We start from the raw sequence: 22404 nt of genomic DNA on the forward strand, positions 1-22404 counted from the left end.
AGGAGGTTCTTTCCCTATCCTAGGGGACAGGCAGGGCAGCATTTCATGGGGGCAGGAGGAGAAGAGCAACCCCTTTTCTGAGCAGCTGGTGCGCTTGTGGACAGAGACATTGCTAAGCGGACCCACAAGTGACGGCAGTGAGTGAAGACCACAAAGGGAGTGGCGGAGCGAGGAGGCCCTCCATGCAGGTCCCACTGCCACTTCTTTGCCCAGCAGCGCGGTGCCCCTACTCCCCACCGCTCACCTGGCAGCATGGACACACTTCTATGAGGAGCAGCAGGCAAATCTCACAAGGGAAACACAACCACGAGCACTCTCCTGGCTATGGGTTCATTTTAAGCCCAAGACACAAAGCCAGTTCAGATTTCTGAATTTTCCCATCCTTGTTCACGTCACAGTGGTTGAGCAGGATCTGGCGGAACTTGTCCAGGTCCACCCCGCTAATGCTGGGCTGCAGGCAAAATAGAAAAACATTGCTGAGAGAGAAAACAGCTCTGGATTTCCTCAGCCCTGTAAAGCAGCAGACTCTGCAGCGGCTGGGAAATCCACCCAAGGAGGAGCGACCAAACAGCCTGACTCCACATCAGTTCATACGAGGTGGGGAAGCGAACAGAGTAATGGGGAAGGGGCACCCTGCGAAAGCAGAAGGGGTATGGGACTGTGAGTAACTGTGAGTAACTGTATGGAAATGCAACGTGATTTTTGTGCTTAGTCAAGGCCATCAGTATCTGACCCGTATCAAACAAAAGTCTGCAGAAAGGTGTGCAATACAGATCACTGCGCTACTGGACCTGTGCTTTCATCTGGTTTCCTCTCTCAAACCTGCTACATGAAGAGAAACGCGGCATTTCTGTCAGCAGGCTACTGTTTTACAGGCAAGCCAGCAACTTAAAAATAACTTTAGTGGATCGAATGGACGCTAAAGGCATACTTTACAGGCAACACTGTCTCCATATGCTCCTAATGCTGGAGCACTTCTGCTTCCCGCTTCCTCAGGAGATCCAATTCACATGCACAGCTTGTGGTGCCCAGGGATGATGCTGATGAAGGCCCTTAGGGAAAGCACAGTCTTCCCTCCTTTGGACACACGTGCACAAATCCAATCTCCTGCCTGTCAACACACCCTTCCCTACACCCTGCATGGCTGTAACATAGATACAAACACCGCCATCAGCACGCAGCTGCAGTCTCCGCTCTCTGCTAAGCGGACATGGAAGCGCAGGCATTCCTGCGTCAGGCCACACCGTGTGGAAATGCAGCAGCGCAGGCTCGGAAGGAACCAAAGACCAGACTATATTTGGATCAAAAACTATATCTTGGACTGCATCTGGAAAATCAAGGTAATCCAATGCAGATGGACTCTGCTGTCTGTAAGAAACTGGTGACACACTGGGCATGGTATTCCTGATTAGAGGCAGAGCTCAAGTCATTTTCAAGTGTAGCCTTGTGATGAACTAATGAACCATGAGGTCACGCCAGTGAGGACCATATCCACAGTGAAAACAGAAGAAAGAACTTCTGGTGACTGATCCACGTCAACACAGTTTGTGGTGCTGTAACTTCTGCCTAATTCAGAGTACGGGCTAGAACGGACCTTTCTTAAATACAGTTACTGAATGAAGCTGTATTAATTTGTCAGGCAGAATTTCCGTGCTGTGGTGAAATGCTCTACAGTGAAATGCTGAGACCATGACATTCATTTCTGCTGCTGACCAAAGTGAGATTTTATTCTATCTTCTTACTAGCCTCTCTATCTACATAACTTTTCCAAATCAAGCACCTTCCTTTCAGAAATATAGGATAGTAATAAATAAGAAAGAGCCACAAAGCTACCTTGACCAGTTCCATCATGTCTTTGACAAACCCATCCACTTCTGGGCCTTCAAGTGCTCCTGTTTTACTCTGAAATATGGAAGAAACATCTAGTAAGTAAAAAAACATGACAATGTTTATGAATCAGTAGGTCCACCCAGTCACTGACCTCTAAGATGCCTTCCTTTTTCCCAAACCATCTGTTCCCCTCAAACAGTAGCAACTTCTCCCACCATTTTGTGAGGCTTGCTGGTCACCACCCTGAATGAGTTGTGTGACTGTCAGAAGTGCCACTGAATTGCTGATTTCTAACAGGCAGTTAGGAGGTCATGTCCATCCTGGACCAGACTCCCTAGATAACCCTTGGTTCAGTACTGGAAGGGGTTTTATTTTTCAAGTTCAAGGTGGGGATGCAGGTCCCAAACTGTCAGAGACCATTAGACTTAAAGCCACCATACCCTCTATAGCCTGCAGGGAGATACAAGCTAATGCAGCAGTGCCAGCCGTGGTGATGAAGAAAGGAAAAATGGGTCCTTGGCCATGAAGTCTCTGGGCATCACTCACCTCTATCCCCAACCTTACCCCCCCAGCCTGGTGCCTGGGACACTCTGGCCCATGGGCTCGGGCACAGCTGCAGCTCCTGAGTGACCCCCACAGCACTCAGCAGGAGGAAGACCTCTGAGCAGCGTATGCTAAATCTGTGTCATTTAAAGACCGCAAAGGAAGGGCCTTGGGGACTCACAACATCGTAGTGTGCAAAGATCTTCTCAAAATCTCTCCTCCTTTCTTCCGTGCTGCAAGCCTGCATGCGGAGAGGACAAGCAAATGAAAAAGAAAAACAGAAAAGACTCAAGTTTGGGCCCAGGTTATCTTAGCTGAGAGAGACAGGATTGATGCATCAAAAAACAGCACTACTTACATCCATTTTAAATTGAAGAAGGAAATTTTCCTGGAGCGCCAGAATCCTGAATAGAGAGATTTAAATTACGATCTTTCCGCTTTATCGTCTGCACGCAAACTATTCCGAACTCTTCTGGTTCGTAAAGCAAAGAGATTTTAGATTATAGACCTTTAAAAAAAGAAAATCGCCTGCGGGGTTATTTACGGAGTGCTGTTCTGGGAACACATGCCTCGCTGCCTGTCTGACGGGGAATGGCGGGCGCCCTTTGGCTCACTGCAAACCTGTTTCTTAGCACCATTGCTTCTCCCAGAGCACTTCTGGTGGTCCAGAGCAAAGGAGGTGGTCAGCCTCCGAAGCGAGAGCTACCAGACAATCATTCCTCGTAAATGGATTGCTGCGCTGCGTTAAAGGAAAGAGTAATTTATCGCTCCCTGTTGGAGGGAGAACAGGCGGTTGTAAAAGTAAAGGACAAAGTAGTACTGGCATGAGCACCGAGACTTCCCAAATTCCTCTCCTTTCCCCTCCTCTCTCCCCAAACCCCTCACAGCACTGATAAAAGCTTTTGTCTCTCCAGCTGCTCTGCTAACCCCGTGGATTTTAGAGCCTGCGACCCCGAGTGTGCTGAGCTGTGTCTGTGCACTGAAGGGTTTGGGGTGTGAGAAGCGTGCTCAGACCAGAGAGAAGCCGCAGCTGGCGTGGGAAAAGGGGGCAGTAGGGAACCGTATTTAAGAGGAAAATGCGACAGCAACCCTCTTTAGATATTCTCCATTCTTTTCATGCATTCAGTGATCAAAGCAAGCTGCCGCGTGCACTGCAGTTACTTGTGCTAGCATTCGTCATGACCCCAAGCAGAAAGTCACGGTGGCAAACCAGCACCTCTCTCCTCTCATCCCCCACACCACTGTTTTAAGACTGTACCTGCATGTTTAAAGCCCCACCCGGTCATTGCACATACATTTACAGAGATAGGCATACTCTCTATCTGTATGCAGTGAAAATCATATAAAAGCCTGTGAGGTATCAAGGACAGCATAGAGACAGAGACCCGTGACTGAGTCCCCAGCTTGATTTACAAGTGTCTTCACCTTGTCTCTCCAAATCCTTTCTTACTGCCACTGGCGAGCTCCTTTGCAGTGGCGCCTTTGTTCCTCAAACAAGCAGCAAAAATTCTTTGCAATCCCTGCTACACATGATGATACAAAATAAATGCATGCCTGTGACCCGCTGAAGGGGATTGCCCTCCTTTTGGAGAAATGGTGCCACTGGGTGCTTTGTCAGCTCCTGAGGAGCATCGCAGAGGTAGCACAGATCATGTTGGTGATGCACAAATAGGTCCTGGCATTGCTCAGAGGCTCTAGGTTCTCAGACTACTTTAGAACAAGAGGAAATGGCCTCAAGTTACGCCAGGGAAGGTTTAAATTGGATATTGGGAAAATTTCTTCACCAAAAAGGTTATCAAACATTGGACCAGGCTGCCCAGGGAAGTGGTGGCGTTGCTATCCCTGGAGGTATTTAAAAGACGGGTAGACGTGGTGCTTAGGGATATGGTTTAGTGGTGGTTTTGGCAGTGTTAGGTTGATGGTTGGACTCAATGATATTAAAGGTCCCTTCCAACCTAGACAATTCTATGATTCTATGATTCTATTGCAATGGGGATCATGCCTTAGAGACCTGGGATACCTACATCAGAGTACCTGATTTAATTTGAAAGGAGGTAGGATTCAAATGCTCATCCCCAGAGGGAGATCATCACCTTGCCTGGACCTGCCACTGCAAGCAGAAAAAACCCATCGATATTATTAAAGCCTACCTTGCCAGGTCATTCAGGTCCAGCCGTCCATCTTTGTTTTTGTCAAAGATTTTCATCTAAAACCCAAGAAGACAGAGATAAGATAGACAGGCCATGAGGAGAACACACATACAAGAAAGCCAATATACATTTTTCTCTGCCCTGTGCCCTAACCTCTGCTTGCTCAGGGTCCGTGCCCAAACTGCAGGCAGCACGGTGTCCACTGCTAGCACCAAGTGCAAAGGTGGCACAAGAGCATAGCAAACCCCTCCTGCTTTCTGACGGCGACAACTCAAGCAATCAAATACCGGCACTCCTCCCTTCCCGCCTTACACAGGGATAAAGACAGGTCTCCAGCAAACTCCTTAAGAAACTAATTACTGGCCCCTGAAAAAATGCCAAAAAAGGGAGGGGAACTTCTAAACACTGCTACCCCGACTCCATCCTTATCTTTTACTGTTGCCATGGCTACCAAGTGGCTGAGGTGCAAATGCCACCTTCCGATAGACACTCAAGCTGGGGTTTTATGCTGATAAAGCCAGTGGGCTTTGCTTGGCTTAAAGCCTGATATCGGAAAACGCTACAACTGTGAAGGAGATTCAGGCTGCCAATGTCAAGAGGTTAATCTGTGTGAATACAAAAGTTAGCCTTTCCTAAATATTATCTTTGCCTTAATACGATCTTTTCGATGAGTCACCACCAGATTTTATTTATTTGTTTATTTATTGCGATACTGTGTTTCTCAGCAAGGCACAAATAAGAGTCTGTTACAGGCAAAGAGGGAGAGATGTCTAATGGGTTGCAAACCTGAATAACTCATGGCTCAAATTTCTAGTAAAAATGTATTCCACATTGTGCGTGTGTGGGGAAGATTAATATTCTACTAAGATGAGTTGCCATTCTTTGTCAGATATTCAGTAATGGAATATGCTTTAATCTTACCTTCATCAGTCTCATTTGTGTATTCAACGGTTGTAAGTAACCAGATCACTACAAATCTTTGGTGTAATTAATTGCACACTTGCTGGGGAAGGCCCATGCCAGTCCCCATCTCAGGTGGCTTAGAGGGAGAGGACCATCCTCTGTGACACAGCCTGACCATGTGGGAGCTCCAGGCCATGTGAAACTGGGGCAGACCCTGACATGTGCATGAGGAGAGATTATTTGGAGAGCTGCAATTTCACAGGGAGCCCTTGCATAAATGCGATGCCTATTTTGTCAGCGTTGCCTCCTCTCTGCCCCTTACTTGAGGGCAGGAATCTACACTAAGGATGGTGAGCCTATGGTAACCCGTTATTGCACTGTGTTTGGATAAGATTCTGCAGCAGGATTTTATTCCATTAATTATTCTGTATGATTTACTCTACTGAGGTTTGGATAAGATTTTTGAAGAGCACTCGGTATGGGTTCACTTTTCCTCCCACTGAAAGACAGTATAAAACTCCTATGAATGATTGAAGGCGCACACTGATGTCTTTGGGAAAAAACACATCCTGAGAGCCATGCAGTTGTTCAGTGGCACAAGGAAAGCCGCTTTCCCCTTTCACTGGCCTCTGCTGAGCTTGGGCTCTGTATAGAGCCACTAAATGAGAGAAGAAAGACCTCTGAATCTGCCTTAGCCCTCGAGCTGAAGAGGTGAATAAAGCTGCCAAGCTGTCCTGAGGACTTCTCTCATTCTGTGTCAGTCCAAGTTGTCCCTCTCCAGCTTATCTAACTCCTTCCATTCTGCTTTCTGCCCCATCAGTTATCCCACTGCAATATGGGACTTTTCCCTGGTCTCTGCTGGGGCCACAACTGGACAAGGCTGGGGGCAGGAACTGCTTCCACTGGTGCCACCAATGTGAGAAATGTCCTCACAATGACATCCTCAAGCTGCCATCAGAGAGACAAACCTCAGCTTTCAGTTCCTGGCTGATGAAGGAGTTATTCTGCAGGCAATAGAAAATGGTTACTGTCCTTTCTAGAAGTAAATCATCCCAGATAAGATTTTAAAAGCCTCTCTCCAAATGGGACATAATCTGGTTTTGCTTGTTGTATGAGGAGAGAGGGAGATACCCTTACTGGCTCACTTTAGCAGACTCCCCGCTGCAGGCGGCTTTGCAACATCCCGCTTATGCTATTACTCTGAAAAATAGTCTGTAAAACAAGCTTATGGAGATAACCCTATTTAGCCAGCTAGAGAAAGTACCAACATTAGGGTGGTGGGAATACCACAGTCCCTAGGCTCTACAGTAACTTAAGAGCTTTTGAAAATGTTGCTCTAAATCCCTCCTTTTAGGCCACCAAGGTGCACCCACACGGTCTGTAAGAAGTCACCGTAAAGCAGCATGCCTGGTGTGGTGGGAGAGGACAACGTTTGGTGGGAAGCACAGGGTAAAGCTCTCAGGGACTGCTGCCTGGGGCAGCTCTGGCTGAGGGCACTAGTCTTTTCTTCACACAAAGATACAAATGCTTACCGAAACACATTAAAACTTACTGTCTTTAGCAGTCTTTGGACTTCACCAGGGTTCTCCTACATGTTTCTGGGTTCCTGAAAGTGTTTTTTATTTTCTCCCATTCTCTGTGCATCTCAGAATTACTCTCTGGAGACTAAAAGCCAATGTTTCAGCCTAGGTTTCCGATTCAGATGTTTTTCCCTCTATGATGCCTCAGGAAAGCAAACACACAGAGCTTTTCAGAGAAGTTCTGCTCCGTGACCACAAGGTTTTGACCTCTGTACAAACTCACTGATAAACACTTATAAGTGCTGACCATGGCGTCAGCTTCAGGGACCAGGGCAGACCTGGTGGTTCCCAATCCAAGAGGCAGACTCAGGGCCCATTTTTCATTTCACATAGGACTGTCTGAGACAAGCCACGAGTCTCTTTTTCAGTGAAACATCTCGCGTCTTATCTCCTTTTTCACAGCATAAATAAATAAGCACCCTGGCATCACTGTTCTTGTCTTGAGACTTTGAGTGTCCCTCCTCCCCTGCATCTGCTCTGCTTGGTTGGTTCAGCATGTTTTCGCAGTTTCAGAAGTCACAATTAACCAGGAAGCTGAAGAGCTTTGTGCACCCTTAATGAAACAGTCTAGATTAGAGGTGATGGTTTAGATGTGAAAGCCTTTCTGCTTCATTATGCATTTTCTGAGCCCGTGGTTTTCAACTCTATCCATTTCTGAACCCTTTACAACATTCCAGCAGTAGCACAGACCCCATTAAAACACATTTAACTGCAGAGATAGTACTTTCCTTAGTGGAATGCTCAATGAAAAGCAACATCCCCAGTCAATTTGCTTCATTTGCACCTACCTTTGAGCTTAACATTAAGATTTCAGTGGTTGACCATGTCTACTTACAGCTAACCAGCTCCCCTCTCTGACCTCCTTCTCTGCTTTTGCAATACCAAGAGAGAATCTTTGTGTTTTCAAATTGTTTTGTCTTTTTCTGCAACAAATATCCTGAATAAAATTTTCAAACGTGTGTGATATTTTGATTGTCCATACCAGTCAACAGAAAGAAAAGGGAAGTCTGGCTGGAAGAGCTAGGCCGAGCTAATTCTTTTCTAGTGACTTCCACATGAAAGATGGAAAACATGTAGGGAAGATGGAATAGTGTTCACTGAATTAGTTCAGGCACCACAACTAATAAGATAGACCTAATCCTATTATCTGGACAACTGGTGTTCATGCATACCCGCTACATGGCAATCTTGGGCCTGCATTACTCGGGAAAAGCCTGGGGAAATGTTTATTAATGAAACTTTCACATTTCAAGCATTGATCTGATCTGCTAATTGTGTACATAAGTACACAAAGAATGACAGAGGGTACCCATCCCATATGACAAAGCATACATCATGGGAGAAGTAGATATTTGGAATCATTATGAGATTGTTTCTAATTTAAACTTTTGCCTTTACACGCCATCTTGATATGTTAAACTTGATGGATTTTCAGTTTACACTCTCAAAAGGTATATTTATGCTGCCAGGCTGATATGAAACATCTCAACGTGGTTAAGGATAAGGTCTGGCATGTTTAAACAGCACTCAGTTTTACTAAAAGCTTTGTTGCATCCAGCAGTATGCTTTATAAAATGATGCATTTATTTTACTGTCAAGCTCCTCCGTGTTTTAAAGTGTTTGCACAAATTAATTCACTGACATTTTAATGGCAATGCATCAGGGAAGTCCTAGTTCTGTTTGTTTGAATGTAGTCCATGCACTCTGAGGCAGGCAGAGAGTAAGTAAGAGCTGGATTTGCAAAATAAGAGTAGTTACATCTTGGGGTTTTTAAGTGCAAAACCAAAACTGCCATTGGCTTTGAATTCAGCAAAGGAAATATCTCTGCTTTCCCGGTCTGGTGTTGTAAAGAAGGCCACTGAAACACTAGGATATGACAAAGACACGTGTGCTTGGAAGAGCGATATGATTATAAATCTGAATTATTTTCTCTGACAGAGATAAGGAGAGAAGTAAACAACCAAAATAAAGCTCTATGATCAATAGAGTCACTAAAGCATGCTTTTAAACTTTCTCTGGTTCTGGCTCTCTGCGTGTAGTAAAGTGTTTTATCCCTCAGGTGGGACACGGGAAGAGTTTGCTCTTGCCTGACCTCCTGCTCTCACAAATATATATATTGGGGGCATCTATACCCGACAGCTGTAACTCAACTTGGCCAGTGAGTACAAAAGTTATTGAGGGTGTATAAAGACAGGCACGTGCCTGAGCTGCAGGGCTGACTACAGCTTCTTTCCTTGGGGAAGGAAGGATAAGGGCACAAAGGCTTTTGCAGAGCGACACAAGGGCCCTGTGACCAGCAAGTTCCCCTCTGCACAAAACCTCAGTGCTCTGCCCGACCAGATTGCCTGTGTAATCTAGAGTCGTTTAGTGCAGGATTTCTAAGGGTGTTTTGGTTCCTAAAAGACCAAGGCATTATCTGCTGGGCTTTTCAAAAGCCTGCAGGCTCCTGAGTTCTATTGGTTTTGATCTTCAGAAATTAAGTTGGATCTTAAATGGGATTTTCTGCTTCCCCTGGCTTATGCTACAGCAAGCGTGGTGCAAAACCGGAGGTGACAGCACCACCAGGATTAAGTCTAGAAGGGATATGGGAGGCAGATTTCCCTCCATTGTGCTTATCAGCTGTGTGGGTCCTCTCTGTATCACACACAGTAAAGCAATGAGAGGAATCACACCTACGCAAAGCCAGGAGAAAGCTCCCCAGGGGTGGGGGGTGGGGGGGGCTCCCATAGCGGTGGCTGGGGTTAGGAGATGTGATGGTTGCGATGTCAGTCCATCACTGGATATAAAGTCTCTTGGGGGTCATGGCATCCTTACAGAGCCACCTGGGAGGGAGGCCAGCATGGACCACTACCAGGAGAAGGGATGTGCAAAGGCTGCTCCTGTAGACAACCAGCCTATACTCTACTCCTATCATATTTCAGGGGCTTTGGGAAGTTTGCTCAGCATGTTAAGAAACATAACAAACTCTCTTTAGGTTTTTGTCAATGCAACAAAGATTTGTCGACCCATTATTACACCATGTCCTTGGTGTTCATAAGAGACTTCATTAACATGGATAAGCTAGCTTGGCCAGTAAGTTGTTAAGGGGCTAAATCACCTGGATATTCTGTGCTCTGACTTCTGTTTCCCTACATAAGTACACTGGCATTGGCACTGAGCACAGACAGAAAGACAGACAGACAGGCTTTCACAGCCAAAGAAGTGGCCACACTGAGCCTCCAGTGGACACGGACCATCTTGAGGGAGAAGTCAGCCTGTTCCCCTTTGCACTGAGAAGATAAGGAGCCCTCAGCTGGCCAGCTGCAGGCTGGCGTGCTCCGGGTACGCAGCTCAGTCCCCAGGAGAACCTTTGCAGATGAGCCCAGCAAACCCCTGGCATCGTTACAGCTCAGAGGGTTTCTGCAGTGACTCCTCTGGGGCTGAGATTTCATCCTCTGCTGTCTCCATCTACTGACTTTCAAATGCTGCAGTAGCACGTAGTTCATGACCAATGCTTGTTGAAATATTATTCGCTGCACTTACTTACATTATTGCTTCTCTAGAATTTTAGCTGGTGGTGGACAAAGATGGTATGCTGGCTTGGGTGGGGGGCACCTTTTACATTTTGCTAAAATATAATAATGCTCAAATTAAAGGACATTTTTATGCTCAGTCTGACATTACCAGCATAAGACAAAGCAAAAAGCGAATGCTAGTGTTGCATGTGCGACTGTTTCAGCAGTATATATAATTTAATTTGCTAAAGTTTGCATCCCGGCACGTGGCTTGCAGACACTGAGATTACAAAGTAGAGTAGTGTGCTGTTATCCGGGGAGTGATGAACTACCAGTGTTTCTATGAACAAGGTAACAATATATGCCAAGATGGAAAAGCTGAGTGAGAATTTTGTTCGTACAGAAGAAAAAAGGATCATAGAATCATAGAATCATTTAGGTTGTAAAAGACCTTTGAAATTATCAAGTCCAACCATAAACCTAACATGGCCAAGTCGACCACTAAACCATGTCCCTAAGCACTACATCTACCCATCTTTTAAAAACCTCCAGAGATGGTGACTCAACCACTTCCCTGGGCAGCCTGTTCCAATGCTTGACAACCCTTTTGGTGAGTAATTTTTTAGTGATATCCAATCTAAATGTCTCCTGGTGCAACCTGGGGCCATTTCCTCTTGTTCTGTCACCTGTTACTTGGGAGAAGAGACCGACCCCTACCTCACCACAACCTCCTTTCAGGTAGTTGTAGAGAGCGATAAGATCTCCCCTCAGCCTCCTTTTTTTCCAGGCTAAACAACCCCAGTTCCCTGAATACTTAATTTCATCAAAAACTACATCATATATGTGGTTTGTATTCATTTACAATATTTTGCTTAAGTACGTAGCTATATGCACGCACAGGTATGGAAGCCGTCATCACTCATGACAAAATGTTGTCAAATGCACGTGTGATCTGGGTGTTCATGGGCTGAAACTTCACCAGGACCCAGAAGCCTAATAACAGTTCTGGGGGCTGAGGGGAGGTGGGGAGGGATGGGGACAGGTTGTTAGTACTGCTGTCATCCTCCACGGACGACTCATCATGAAGCAGTGAGGGGCAAACTTTCATTTCTCCAGTTTGTGTCATTTCAGGAAAGGAGAATATTCTCACCATGCTCTTAAAAATCTGCATTTTCAGCTACGCCCACCCTGTCTCCCAGAGCACGCATTGCAGGACCCCTGGGGCATCTTCTCATGGACCAGAGAGGCTCAGAGCAATACTTCACTTCTGCCTTTGAGCACCTGCTCCCTGCCAACAGCTCCTGGTCTATGCCCACGGGAAGAGGACAAACCCACAGATTGTTTTCAAGGGTTCAGAAATGCACATGACTATGTATCTTCTCATGCAAGTGGGTGCATGCAAATAAATACTAATATGCACTTAATGACTATTAATACAAACATATATACATGTAGGCATGAAAACTAACAAAAACTCTGCCTGCAAAGGGGCTTCCTCAGCACAGGGTTGCTATTTTAATTCCCTTCATGAAGAGTCTTGAGAATTCAAATGTTCTTCTTTCGTGACTTTCCCCAGTGGCTTTAGTGCTCTTTAAGATTTGATTTAGCAGATTCGTGGGGCTTGTGTAATGCCAACGCGTTCACTACCTGTTTTCTTTCCAAGGGTTCATCAAATCCCTAATCTATATCAGTGTTCTCTGAAGAGAGGCTGTCAAGGTCACAAGGAAACAGAATAGCCTCTTAAGAAACGGCTTCTAAGCAACCTGACAAAGTGATGTTCCTTTCTGGAGACAACAAATCCCTTCCAAAAGAAATACTTTCTCCCTCATCCCAGCTTTGTTTAATGTGGTGTAAGATCATTCATAGCAGCATAAGTAAGTGGCAAGTATTTAGCATGTCCTGGTTGGTATGATATCTGCTCACGTTTCTCACAAGCTAAAGCTGCAAATACCCAGCACAGAATCATAAATTGCTTTTTTTTTTTTTTTTTTTTTTTTCTCGTGCCTGGGCTAGCTTCTTTAAAATGATAGTTTCTATCTTTTCCCATTTATTCCCATCTCCAGACGGCTGTAGGATCCACTCAGTATATCGGTAGCTGCTTAAGATGCGTGCAGCCGGCTGTGGATGTACAGAAAAGAGGGCAGAGATCTGTTAAGCCCTATGGAGACAGATGGTTTTACAGCTCCTTAGGACACAGCTTATTTCAACTGAATGTTATTACAGTGGCATTTGAAAGCCCTGAGTAGGATAGACGGGCCACCTGAGAGACCCTGTGTCTATGTGCAGCAGAAACAAGCCCTTGTCCCAAAGACCTTGTGCTGTAAACAGAGAAAAGGGTGGGAGCAAAGCAATAGGAGAGAGAAATATAAATATTTCCACTCTGCCGTAAAGGGACTGGTGCTGCTGGCTGCTAATGATACCACAGAAAGTCCATGAAAGCCTAAGGAATGAAATGCAAGGGCCACTGTCCCCTTGTTTTCCTGGAGAGTAGTGATGGTAGCAGAGCCCCATCAGGACTCGGCACTTCAGCAGCCCCCCACTCCACATGGAAAGCAGAGAGAGAAAGCAAAGAGCTCTCATTGCCCTGGGCCTTGACATCATACTTTGGTCTTGGCTCCTCAAGTCCCTTTTTAATCCAGCACTGCAAATGTAAGACTGAATCTTTCTTCCCTCCTTGTAATTTTGCCCTCCTACTTTAGGTAAGTTCCCATGCAATCACTTCAGGCAGCGCATCTGCTACTATAGAGATCCTGTCCACATGGCTACTTTCCTGTGATGTACAGAATTCGTATCCTCTATTTTACTACAGGATATCACAGGGTAAGATTATGCATATTGTAATTTCACATCCTGCCTTAGCTCTCAGGATCAGGTGTGTTTGTAAACTTCCTCGATCTTCAGTTTATAGCAAAGGATCACAAGGAAAAAAAAAATCATCTGCCATATCCTCATTTTCTAATAACCATTAACATCCCTGATTCTTTTGGCATTGTGGCTTTGCAAACTTTTGTCCTCACAAGCCAGGTTTGCATTTCAGATCGTAGATTTCCCCAGATATGCAAAGCATCCCTTTTCCCAGATCAAATCTTATCCTGTAGCATAGAGACTAAACTGCCTCTCCAAAGATACAAAGCCAATCTGTAAAAAAAAACATGGGAATAGAAAGCAGACCTCCTGGCTGTCAGCCCCGGGCTGCATTGATATCTGGCTGTGGTGGGGCAGAAGGAATCGCAGATGTTTCTTGAGAAATTATTGGAAAGGGAAAGAAGTTGGAGGAAATGAACCGCCAAATGTCTACAAGGTTCAGATCGCCTATTCCCCAGCACCTGATCAGAGATTAGCTGCTGGGGATGGAAACCTTAATGGAGAGGCATAAAAGCTATTTGCTACCTGCAAGCACTACCAGGAAGGTTTTTGTTCTAGCTGTAGTTTATGGGGTTTTATTGTTTTCAAGCTCTGCCAGTTGGAAAATAATTTCTGTAGCTTGGATTCCTCTCCCTTCACTGTCCTATAAAGATGAAAAAAAGTCCACACTTTTCTGTAATGGTACAGTTTTTTTCATTTTGCATTAAAGGGTCACATTTCTAGGCACAGATGCATCATGTACACATAACATGGTATTGCAAAATATGCGGGCAGTTCCTTGTTTGCTTGTATACCAAGCTGTTCTTTAGGTACAAACACAGATTTTGTGCCAAGAATCAAGGCAGTCCCATCTGAAAATAATTTAGAAAATTGCAATGGTAGATATTTGCTAGTGGAACTCAAATGATACCCTTGAGAATGAGATCAGAAATGAGCTTTTTTTCTTTCTTTTCTTGTTTTTAGATGATTAGATATAATAAGTTGCTCTCAAATCCAGGTGACTGATGCTAAACTTACACCAAATATTATGTTGCTGATTGAGGGATAAAAACTATATTGTGCTAAGGCAGGGGAAGAGTTGGAGCTTTCAACCTCCCAACCTTTCAGGGAAGCAGCAGGGAGCCAACAAGGCTTGCTGGGCTCTGCAGAGCAGAAGAGCCGGATACCTACGTGTCTTGGGAGCAAAAGGATTTGCTAGGAGGGAGGGAGGGAGGGAAGGAGCTGGAGATCTGGCTGAAGCTGAACGTACCCTGAAAAAGAACGGACCTCAACTACTGTTTTCAAATGGATTTAGGGCTCAGTTTGCTCTGACGTAAAGTTGAGCTGTTTTCTCATAAGAAACAGTTCAACTCAAAGCAAAAATATATGAAATGCTGTTCACAGCTGATGTCCGGTGCAGTGCAAAGAAACAGCAGCAGCACGTGCCAACTCTCCAAAGGGACCTCTTGGAGAAGATACACCTTTTCAGAGGGCGTTTATGGCCCCACGGACATTGACCCTGAAGGAGAGTTTTAGGCAGTACTATAATCTAAACAATATCAACACTATCTTTTCTTACCATGGTATCAGTATATTCTTCCAGCTTTACTTCAGCAACCATCTTGTTATGCTGCAAAAAGAGATCTCGCAGGAAATCCTGCAGTAAGAAAAGAGACAAATATTACTCCTTAGAGTAAATTAAAGAAATAACAGTAAGAAATTCAATCCAAACTCAGCAGGGTTACATGAAACTAGTTTCACATTCCTGATTAGTACCAGTGTCTGCAATTTCACATAAAGTTCATGGTTTTTTAGTTGAAACATATTTTTTCAAATAAATTAGAAAATAACCAAATTTACCCAGGGCAGGCATACTGGAACAGGTCATAATTAACTCACAAAATAAGCAAAAGATGACACTAAATCCTGCAATATTTGTTAACCGATCTCAAATCAAAATATTCGCGATTCGGCAAAACACTTAAGCATCCCTTTATGTCTTCATTGGGGCGCAGGCTGGAGCCACACGCTGAGAGGTCAGCGCAGGGTCTGCAGCCCAGGGCCAGACTTCTGTGCCCGGCTGGCTCAGGGTGTTCGAGTTACAGTTTCTGAACAGGCTTCTGCCTCAATAGCCTGAGCTTTAAAAAGAAACCAGTGCTCAGAAAATCTGCAGGCTTGGGAAAAGATCCCACTAATAAAACACAATGGCTTTGGCTCTGTTTAGCTGGGAGAGGCACATATGTAAAACAAAGTTAAGGCATGCTTGGGGGGCTCCTTGGGTGTTCGGGGGGCGCTGAGACAAGTGGGGTCATGGGACGAGGCGAGGGGGAAGCAGGACAGCAAGGGCAACAGCAGAGCGTCCTCCCTCCCGGCAGGGTCCCTGCAGCCGTGCCAGAAGGTTGGAGGGTCCCCAGTTCTTAAACTCGTCGTTAACAACCTAGAAATGCCATTCATCATCCACACAAAAGACAGCAAATTGGTGAAGCCGACAGAAAGGCTCCCGTTGACATCAGCGAGCTGTAGATCAAGCCCAAAGAGACTTGTTAAAATAACTTACTTTGAGCTCGCCAGCTGAAATAAATCCACTGCTATCAGCATCGTAACTGCGCCAGATCTGAATGGAGATAGATTGATACGACCACATAAATATTGCAGTTAATCATCTGCTCGGGTGATAGATCGTAAAAATTCAAATCAGAACTTCCATAACGAGCAAGCTGTTGTATTATCCAATATTCAATTAATTATAGAAGACATAAAATAAACTTTCCACACAATAGCTTTTACTTTCACTTGGATGCTGTATGTGTGCACGCTGCTATCGTATATTTAATGCAGACACACTGTCTATAAAAGGAAGAAAAGACTAAGAAACCCCTCTATGCTTCTTACCTAATTTGTACACGCAGCTTCTCGTATGAGTAAAAGTCAAGGCCGTACACAACTGGCCACTGATCTGCAGAAGTCCCCACTTTGGGTGTGAAATAAAACTAACTGCAAGCAGTCTTGGAAAAATTGATATTTTGTGCTGGGATACTTAAGGGCAGAGAGTGGAGGGAGATTGGGCACGGTTAAAGAAACCTTATGGGTTTTTTGCTCCTCAGTTGGCCCAGCTTATGGATATTTCTACCCTCACACCCTGCCAGGATAATGCATGAGGGTAAAATGATATAACCTTGTCTACCTGAACAGGTCAGAAAGTCTTTTGCTTCCACAAAAACCACGTATTTCCCACGCCATGTTCTACGGAGGGTGGAAGTGTGCATATTGAAGAAGCTGTTGGTGTGCAAGGGGAAAAGACAATGTGGAGATACAGACCCGCATGAATTCCACACTGTTGTCCAAGGGAGTTTCCCATCGGAAAAGCAGCAGAAAGTTCTCATCATCCGGCAAGATAATATTTGCAAGCTGAAAAAAAAACAAAAAACAAAAAACAAACACATAAAAAAATCCCAAAACAAACCCAAACCATGAAAGTAAAGATATGAAAAAACTTGGGTGACTGCTGACCCCATATGGGAAATAAATTTGGGCATGTTGTTGCCTTGGAAATAAACCCTAAACCAAGAGATCTGGCTAATGTAGTACTCCATGACTCGCCTCCTCCCCACCCAGGCTCTATCTACCATATCTACCAAGTCTGCTCTAGGTCCTAATTCTCCCACCTTCTGTAAAAAAAATCCCAGGCTGGAGCCAGGGAGAGATACCTCTTGGATTTGCAAGCGCCCGTCTGTGGTGTTGTCGTAGGCAGACATGAATTGCTCCTTCATCCTTTGAACATTTTCTTCTGTGATGGTGTTCTGCCATGCAGAAAACAACACACGCATGAAATCTCTCCTGGCTCCCAGATAAACACCAGGATCATTGCATCCTTACAGTCGGGAGCTAATGCTTCTGAAAGCCCACAAACACACCACCTTAGATGAATTTTTGGAAATTAGTGCTATGCACAGTTTTGTAGCAAATAAGCTTTCAGTTGGAAGACCAGTGTTTGGAGACCCCAAAATATTTCAGTGACACCTGCTTCTTTAGCCAGCTGTTCCCACTATATCACTGGAATTTGGTTTTGCAGCTGTTTCCATGCTGATCATTCTCATCTTGTTCTGTTTAGGAAGATGTCCTTATCCTTGAACTACACCCCTGGAGTTCATTAGATCATCAGCCTTGAAAGTTGGCAGTGGAGCTAGATTGTTGCTTATTATTGCCTGTCAAGACCTGGCACCAATCTCTGTCAGTGTTTCTGGGTTAATAGCATGGGATTTCAAGCAATTCACATTCCCTTTGCATCTGCTCAACGCCTTAATCAATTTATACATAGTGAGGAGTTTTCAGGACTTGTCAGGTTTTATGTTTTGACTGGCATTGCTCAGACAGGTGAAATACAACGCTTAGGTGCATTAGGCATGATTTCTTTCTCTTAGCAGTAACCTTTAGGGTATCTGGGTGAACTGGGCAACACAAAGTGCAATTTCCCCACCCTGGGGCCAGGCTTCTGGTCAGACGAGCTTTGTGGCTGGGCTGAGAAGCTCACCTAGTTACTGTCTCCCAAGCAATAATGAAGTCCAACGTTACCCTCCACACCGGCACTAACCAGGTCCTGACTCCTCTCCCAGCCCCGTGGCAGGTGGCCCTCTCTGGGAGGCAAAAGAGGGAGGAGGATAATGCAGACTGGTCCTTGGCATACATTTGTAGCATTTTTTGCAAGAGAATAAATTAAGTTCTTCCCAACCCCTGAAGAAAAACACTTCAAAGCTTCTCTACGTCCAGGTGGAGCTTGGACTATAGCTGTGTGTTCCTGGGTCTTCTAACCCAATTTCTTGTCCTTTCAGCTACTATTGCAGGCCCATCATGTTGTGTAAGCCCTTTCTTACTACGCTGACACAAGACCATGAGATACTTTCTCAGATTTACTCAGTGCACAGCTCAGTGCCTCCTGCCTGGCTGTTCAGAGGCTGAGCAGATACAAATCTCATGCCTAGGAAAGGACACTCTCGGTTGCCCTGTCCTGGCAGAGCGAACAGTGGGTGTGCAAGCTCTGCGTGATGCCCAGAGACAGCGTGTCCAGGCCTCAGCTTATTCACTGCCTTATGTGCTCCCTCAGGCACTGATTCTGCAAAGTGTGAACTGGAGCAGCAAAAGTTGCATGGAGTAGTAGGAGATCTTTCTGTAAGGTTTGTCACCTCTGAGCTCAGTAACATGGCCTGGCAACTGCAGCTCACATTCTCACTTTGGATGGGTATTGGACAGGAACACATCCAGGCAGGTTTTGAATGTCTCCAGAGGAGGAGACTCCACAACCTCTCTGGGGAGCCTGTTCCAGTGCTCTGTCACCCTCAAAGTCAAGAAGTTTTTCCTCATGTTGAGATGGAATTCCCTGTGTTTCAGTTTGTGCCAGTGGCCCCTTGTCCTATCACTGGGCACCACTGAACTTGACACTCGCCCTTTAGATATTTGTAAGCATTGGTGATGTCAGATGATGGAAAATTTGGGAATCTAGGAGTAGGAATGGGAGGACAGGGAACTCACATGGCTCTTTGTAGGGCAGGTGGAGCATATCCCCCAGCGGCATCCATGGGGCACAGCGGTGAGGGCTGGCAACTCCCAGTTAAGAGGCAAGATCACTTGCAGGATGCTCCATCCCCATGGTGGTGGCCAGTGAGCCCTATGGGCTGCGTGGCCACGTGCCCACACCACTGCCCCCCGGTTGTGCTCACTGCCAGCCCCCCTGGGTGCAAGCACTGGGGACATAGCATACCATTGACCACGCACGTACACTTTTCTTTCACCTCAGTATTATATCCTCAACTCGTGCTATTTCAGTTGCCTCCTGACAGCACCTTGATGCTTTGAGACACCTCCTCGGTGTTAGGCAAACCTATCAGTTGCTGACTTCAATAGGCTTGCAAAGCACTCTGAAATTATCCTCCTCTGTGCCCAGTAGGGTAAGTTATTTCTGAAACGATAATCATAGCTGATATTTGAAAAGTGCGTTGTGGAGTTCAGACTAGTCATTTGTTAAGAGAGCTTATGGCCCAATTTTGTGCCAGCTATTAACCACCACTCATCGAGCTTTGTGTGGCGGGAACATTGTCATCTGCATAAAACCAGGACTGACTTCTTTTTTTCTTTTTTTTTTTTTTTTTACTTTTAACTGGTTTAAACTATGGGATACATCAAGTAAATACCCAAAGTATTTACAGTATTTACACAGCTCCAACAGGTTTTAGTCCATGGTGTTACACTACAGTGCTTTTTTCAAATTGGACAACCTCTTTCTATTCCTGAATATTCTACTTATGAAACACAAAAGGTGATGGATCTACTGAAACCCAATCTTTACTCCCAAAGAATAAAAGTGAAGTAAAAGATACTGCACAAACTGGTTTTCCCAAGATGAGCAAGCAAGGCAAAATTATTTGTATATTACAATTTTTTACACTGGGAATGACACGTCTTGGTTTATGATCATTAGGTTTCAAAGGTAACCTTTAAATTTACCAAAAAAAAACCCAAACCAATCCCAGAAGATTAAAAAAGATCAAATAAAACATGCCATTTCAAGCAGAAACTAAGGTTGGGAGACCTGGTCTCCAAAGTCAACCATTTCAAGCAGAAACCAAGACTGGGAGACGTGGTGTCCAAAGCCGACCTACTGGTGGTGTAGACTAGTAGCTTGCTCTGATTGCCTTTCCATTCCAAAAACATTTTAAAGGTTGGAAAAAACCTCGCATGTAGCCTGCATGATTTGTTCCCCTTGTCCAAGCAAGGATATGAACTGCAGATTGTACTTGCTGACCGTGTAATCTGATTTTGGAGGTGTGTGGCCTGTGGTGGGACAGCCTGGGCAGGCTGCAGGGCAGAGCCAGGACAGTGGGGCAGATGGCTGGATGTGCTAATCCCTCCCTGAAGGTTTAGGGAGTATATTCAATTTTCTGGCTTGTTTACATTTTGTTCGTATACTGTTTTGCCTCCAAATCAGGGCTTTGGCTCTGCTACAGTGAGGCAGCGACACTGGGAAGCTTGTGTGTGGTTCAGCAGGAACCTAACGCTCAGACAAGAGCATGCTCCAGAAACAAAGGGAAAAAAGTATTTGGACAGAAGTATTGTCTATGTAATATTCCAGGATTTATGGAGCCGAGGTAGGATTTTAATAGCCAAAAATGTTGTCCTTGGTCTTATTTGTACTGGCACAATGTCCTGGGAGCCCTAGGAGGGAGCACTCCAGCTGGGACTCCAAGCTCTGCTCAGAACGAGACGGATGAAGACAAAAAGCAAGCAAAACCAGTCAGCGGGGAAATAAAGAGAGACAACATGAGGACTATTAAAATTTTTAAAAGCCTTGTAGATATCGCAACCAATTACAGTCACCTAAGTCTATTAAGCAGATACTGTGTATTAGTGGTTTGTACAGACAAGATTCAGGTATCCCTAAAAGGGATGAGATAAATATTGGCAGGTAAGAAATGACTGTTGAGGCAGTTTCTGCAGGCATGATCTGGGCTGGGGTCCAGTAACCAGCCGGCGGAGTGAGAGGGCATTTCTCACCCAGCGCGGGAGCCGGGGCTGAGCTGGGGATGCCGGGGGCAGTGCGGGGCTGCACAGAGGCACCGGCCCGGGCTGGGGGCTACAGGGGTCCCCTCGCTGCCTTGGCCGCCCTGTGATGAGGTCGCTGAGGCCAAAGGTAAAAGCTTGGCAGCTCAATGGTCAAGAGGTCTGATTTTTTTATTCTCTGCCTCCTACAAATATTTCCTTGCCTCCCAGATCAGGGCAACACCTATGGTGGAGGGAGAAAGATGAGGAGCAGGAGAGGAAGAAGGGGAGACCTCCAGGTAGGCACAGGCAGAGACGTACAGCATTTACACAGAAACAGAGGTGCTGCGCTGGGTGCTATGGCCACCGGCTTCCCTGGGAAGTTTGTTTTTCCTTCCTTCCCTTTAATTATTAACTTGCTGTTCAACTACAGGTTGCAACAAGCAGGAAAGCCTAAAAACCAAACACGCTCTGCTTTCAAAGGCTTCAGGCTCACGCTCCATTTATTCAAGCTCTGTGAATTACAGGGGGAGTAATAAAAAAAAAAAAAAAAACCAAACCCCAAACAAACCAACACCACCTTTCTATTCTGGAAAGCACCCGTAACAAATAGCACGATACAAATTTGTGCCTCTTGTCTCTATGAGCCGGGACAGGGGGAAATGGCTGTGCAGCAAGAAAACAGCTGCAGGTGCGCACAGCTTTTTTCATCCGAGCTAGCGCTGTCTTGACTATGTTGCCTGCCTCAGGCCACAGATCCCTCCCCAGTTTCAAAGGTCTGCAAAGCTTTCTCCAGTGTTCACTGCTTGGGCTGACATTTTGCAGCCTTGTTAGGAGCTAACTAAAGTTTCCCTTTTGTGAACGTTTAAGTGCATGCTGTCGCATCCTTTCTGGTAGGTGTCTCTACGGGGAGGCCTTTTTTGTCATTCCTTGTTTTCCCACCTGCGTACACCTCCCTGAGTTTCTGGAGGAGAATTTAATCAAGAGGTAGTAGCCCTAATCGACAGAGGAGCACAACGTCCCCTGAATTGCTGCCTACTTAAGGCAGAAACAGCTTTAGAGATGCTCACATTTAGCATCAGTCACCACTGTAATGAAGAAGATTCCCTGCCACAGTCTGGAAAACATACTTGAACTAGGACCTGCCTCCAATTTTGCTAAGGATTGGGCTGAGGAAGAGTGCAGTTGCTGGGAGAGCAAGTGCTTGGCAAGAAAGGGTCCTGCAGCAGAAGTAAAGCCCCAGCAATGTCTCTCTGATGCTCATTTAAGGGAAAAAAAAACCCAACCCTCTGCTAATTTCCATGAAATATGATCTTCATTGGACTAGAATGATGATGGGACCTAGCCTGGAATGGAGAAATGCTTTAACCCCTTTTCAGGTTGCTTCATATGAGTTGTAAAGCTTCTGCTGCCCTGGTCCCTCACAGGTCGGATGCTCTGTGGTTTCTAAGAGCCGCTGCATGTTCTCACTGTCCGGTCAAGGAAGAAATCCTTACTACGTACCATGAGGAGAAGGCCATGTCACTTTTG

General features: G+C 45.4%; 1 protein-coding gene across 1 annotated transcript in view; it reads right to left on the reverse strand.

Moving 5' to 3' along the window:
* Positions 1–322: 322 nt before the first annotated feature.
* Positions 323–22404, reverse strand: part of SCGN (secretagogin, EF-hand calcium binding protein) — a gene marked incomplete at both ends in the record, with an annotated part of 29461 nt that continues 7379 nt past the window's right edge. Inside the window, 9 exons of the mRNA XM_082499481.1 lie at positions 323–451; positions 1834–1902; positions 2555–2614; positions 2732–2777; positions 4524–4579; positions 14924–15001; positions 15902–15958; positions 16663–16752; positions 17052–17144. Of these exons, the coding sequence (XP_082355607.1) occupies positions 323–451; positions 1834–1902; positions 2555–2614; positions 2732–2777; positions 4524–4579; positions 14924–15001; positions 15902–15958; positions 16663–16752; positions 17052–17144 (678 nt within the window). The remainder of the gene's footprint in view (positions 452–1833; positions 1903–2554; positions 2615–2731; positions 2778–4523; positions 4580–14923; positions 15002–15901; positions 15959–16662; positions 16753–17051; positions 17145–22404) is intronic.

Source organism: Vanellus vanellus, assembly GCF_965231255.1.
Source record: "Vanellus vanellus genome assembly, chromosome: 2".
In the NCBI taxonomy this organism is placed as follows: Eukaryota; Metazoa; Chordata; class Aves; order Charadriiformes; family Charadriidae; genus Vanellus; species Vanellus vanellus.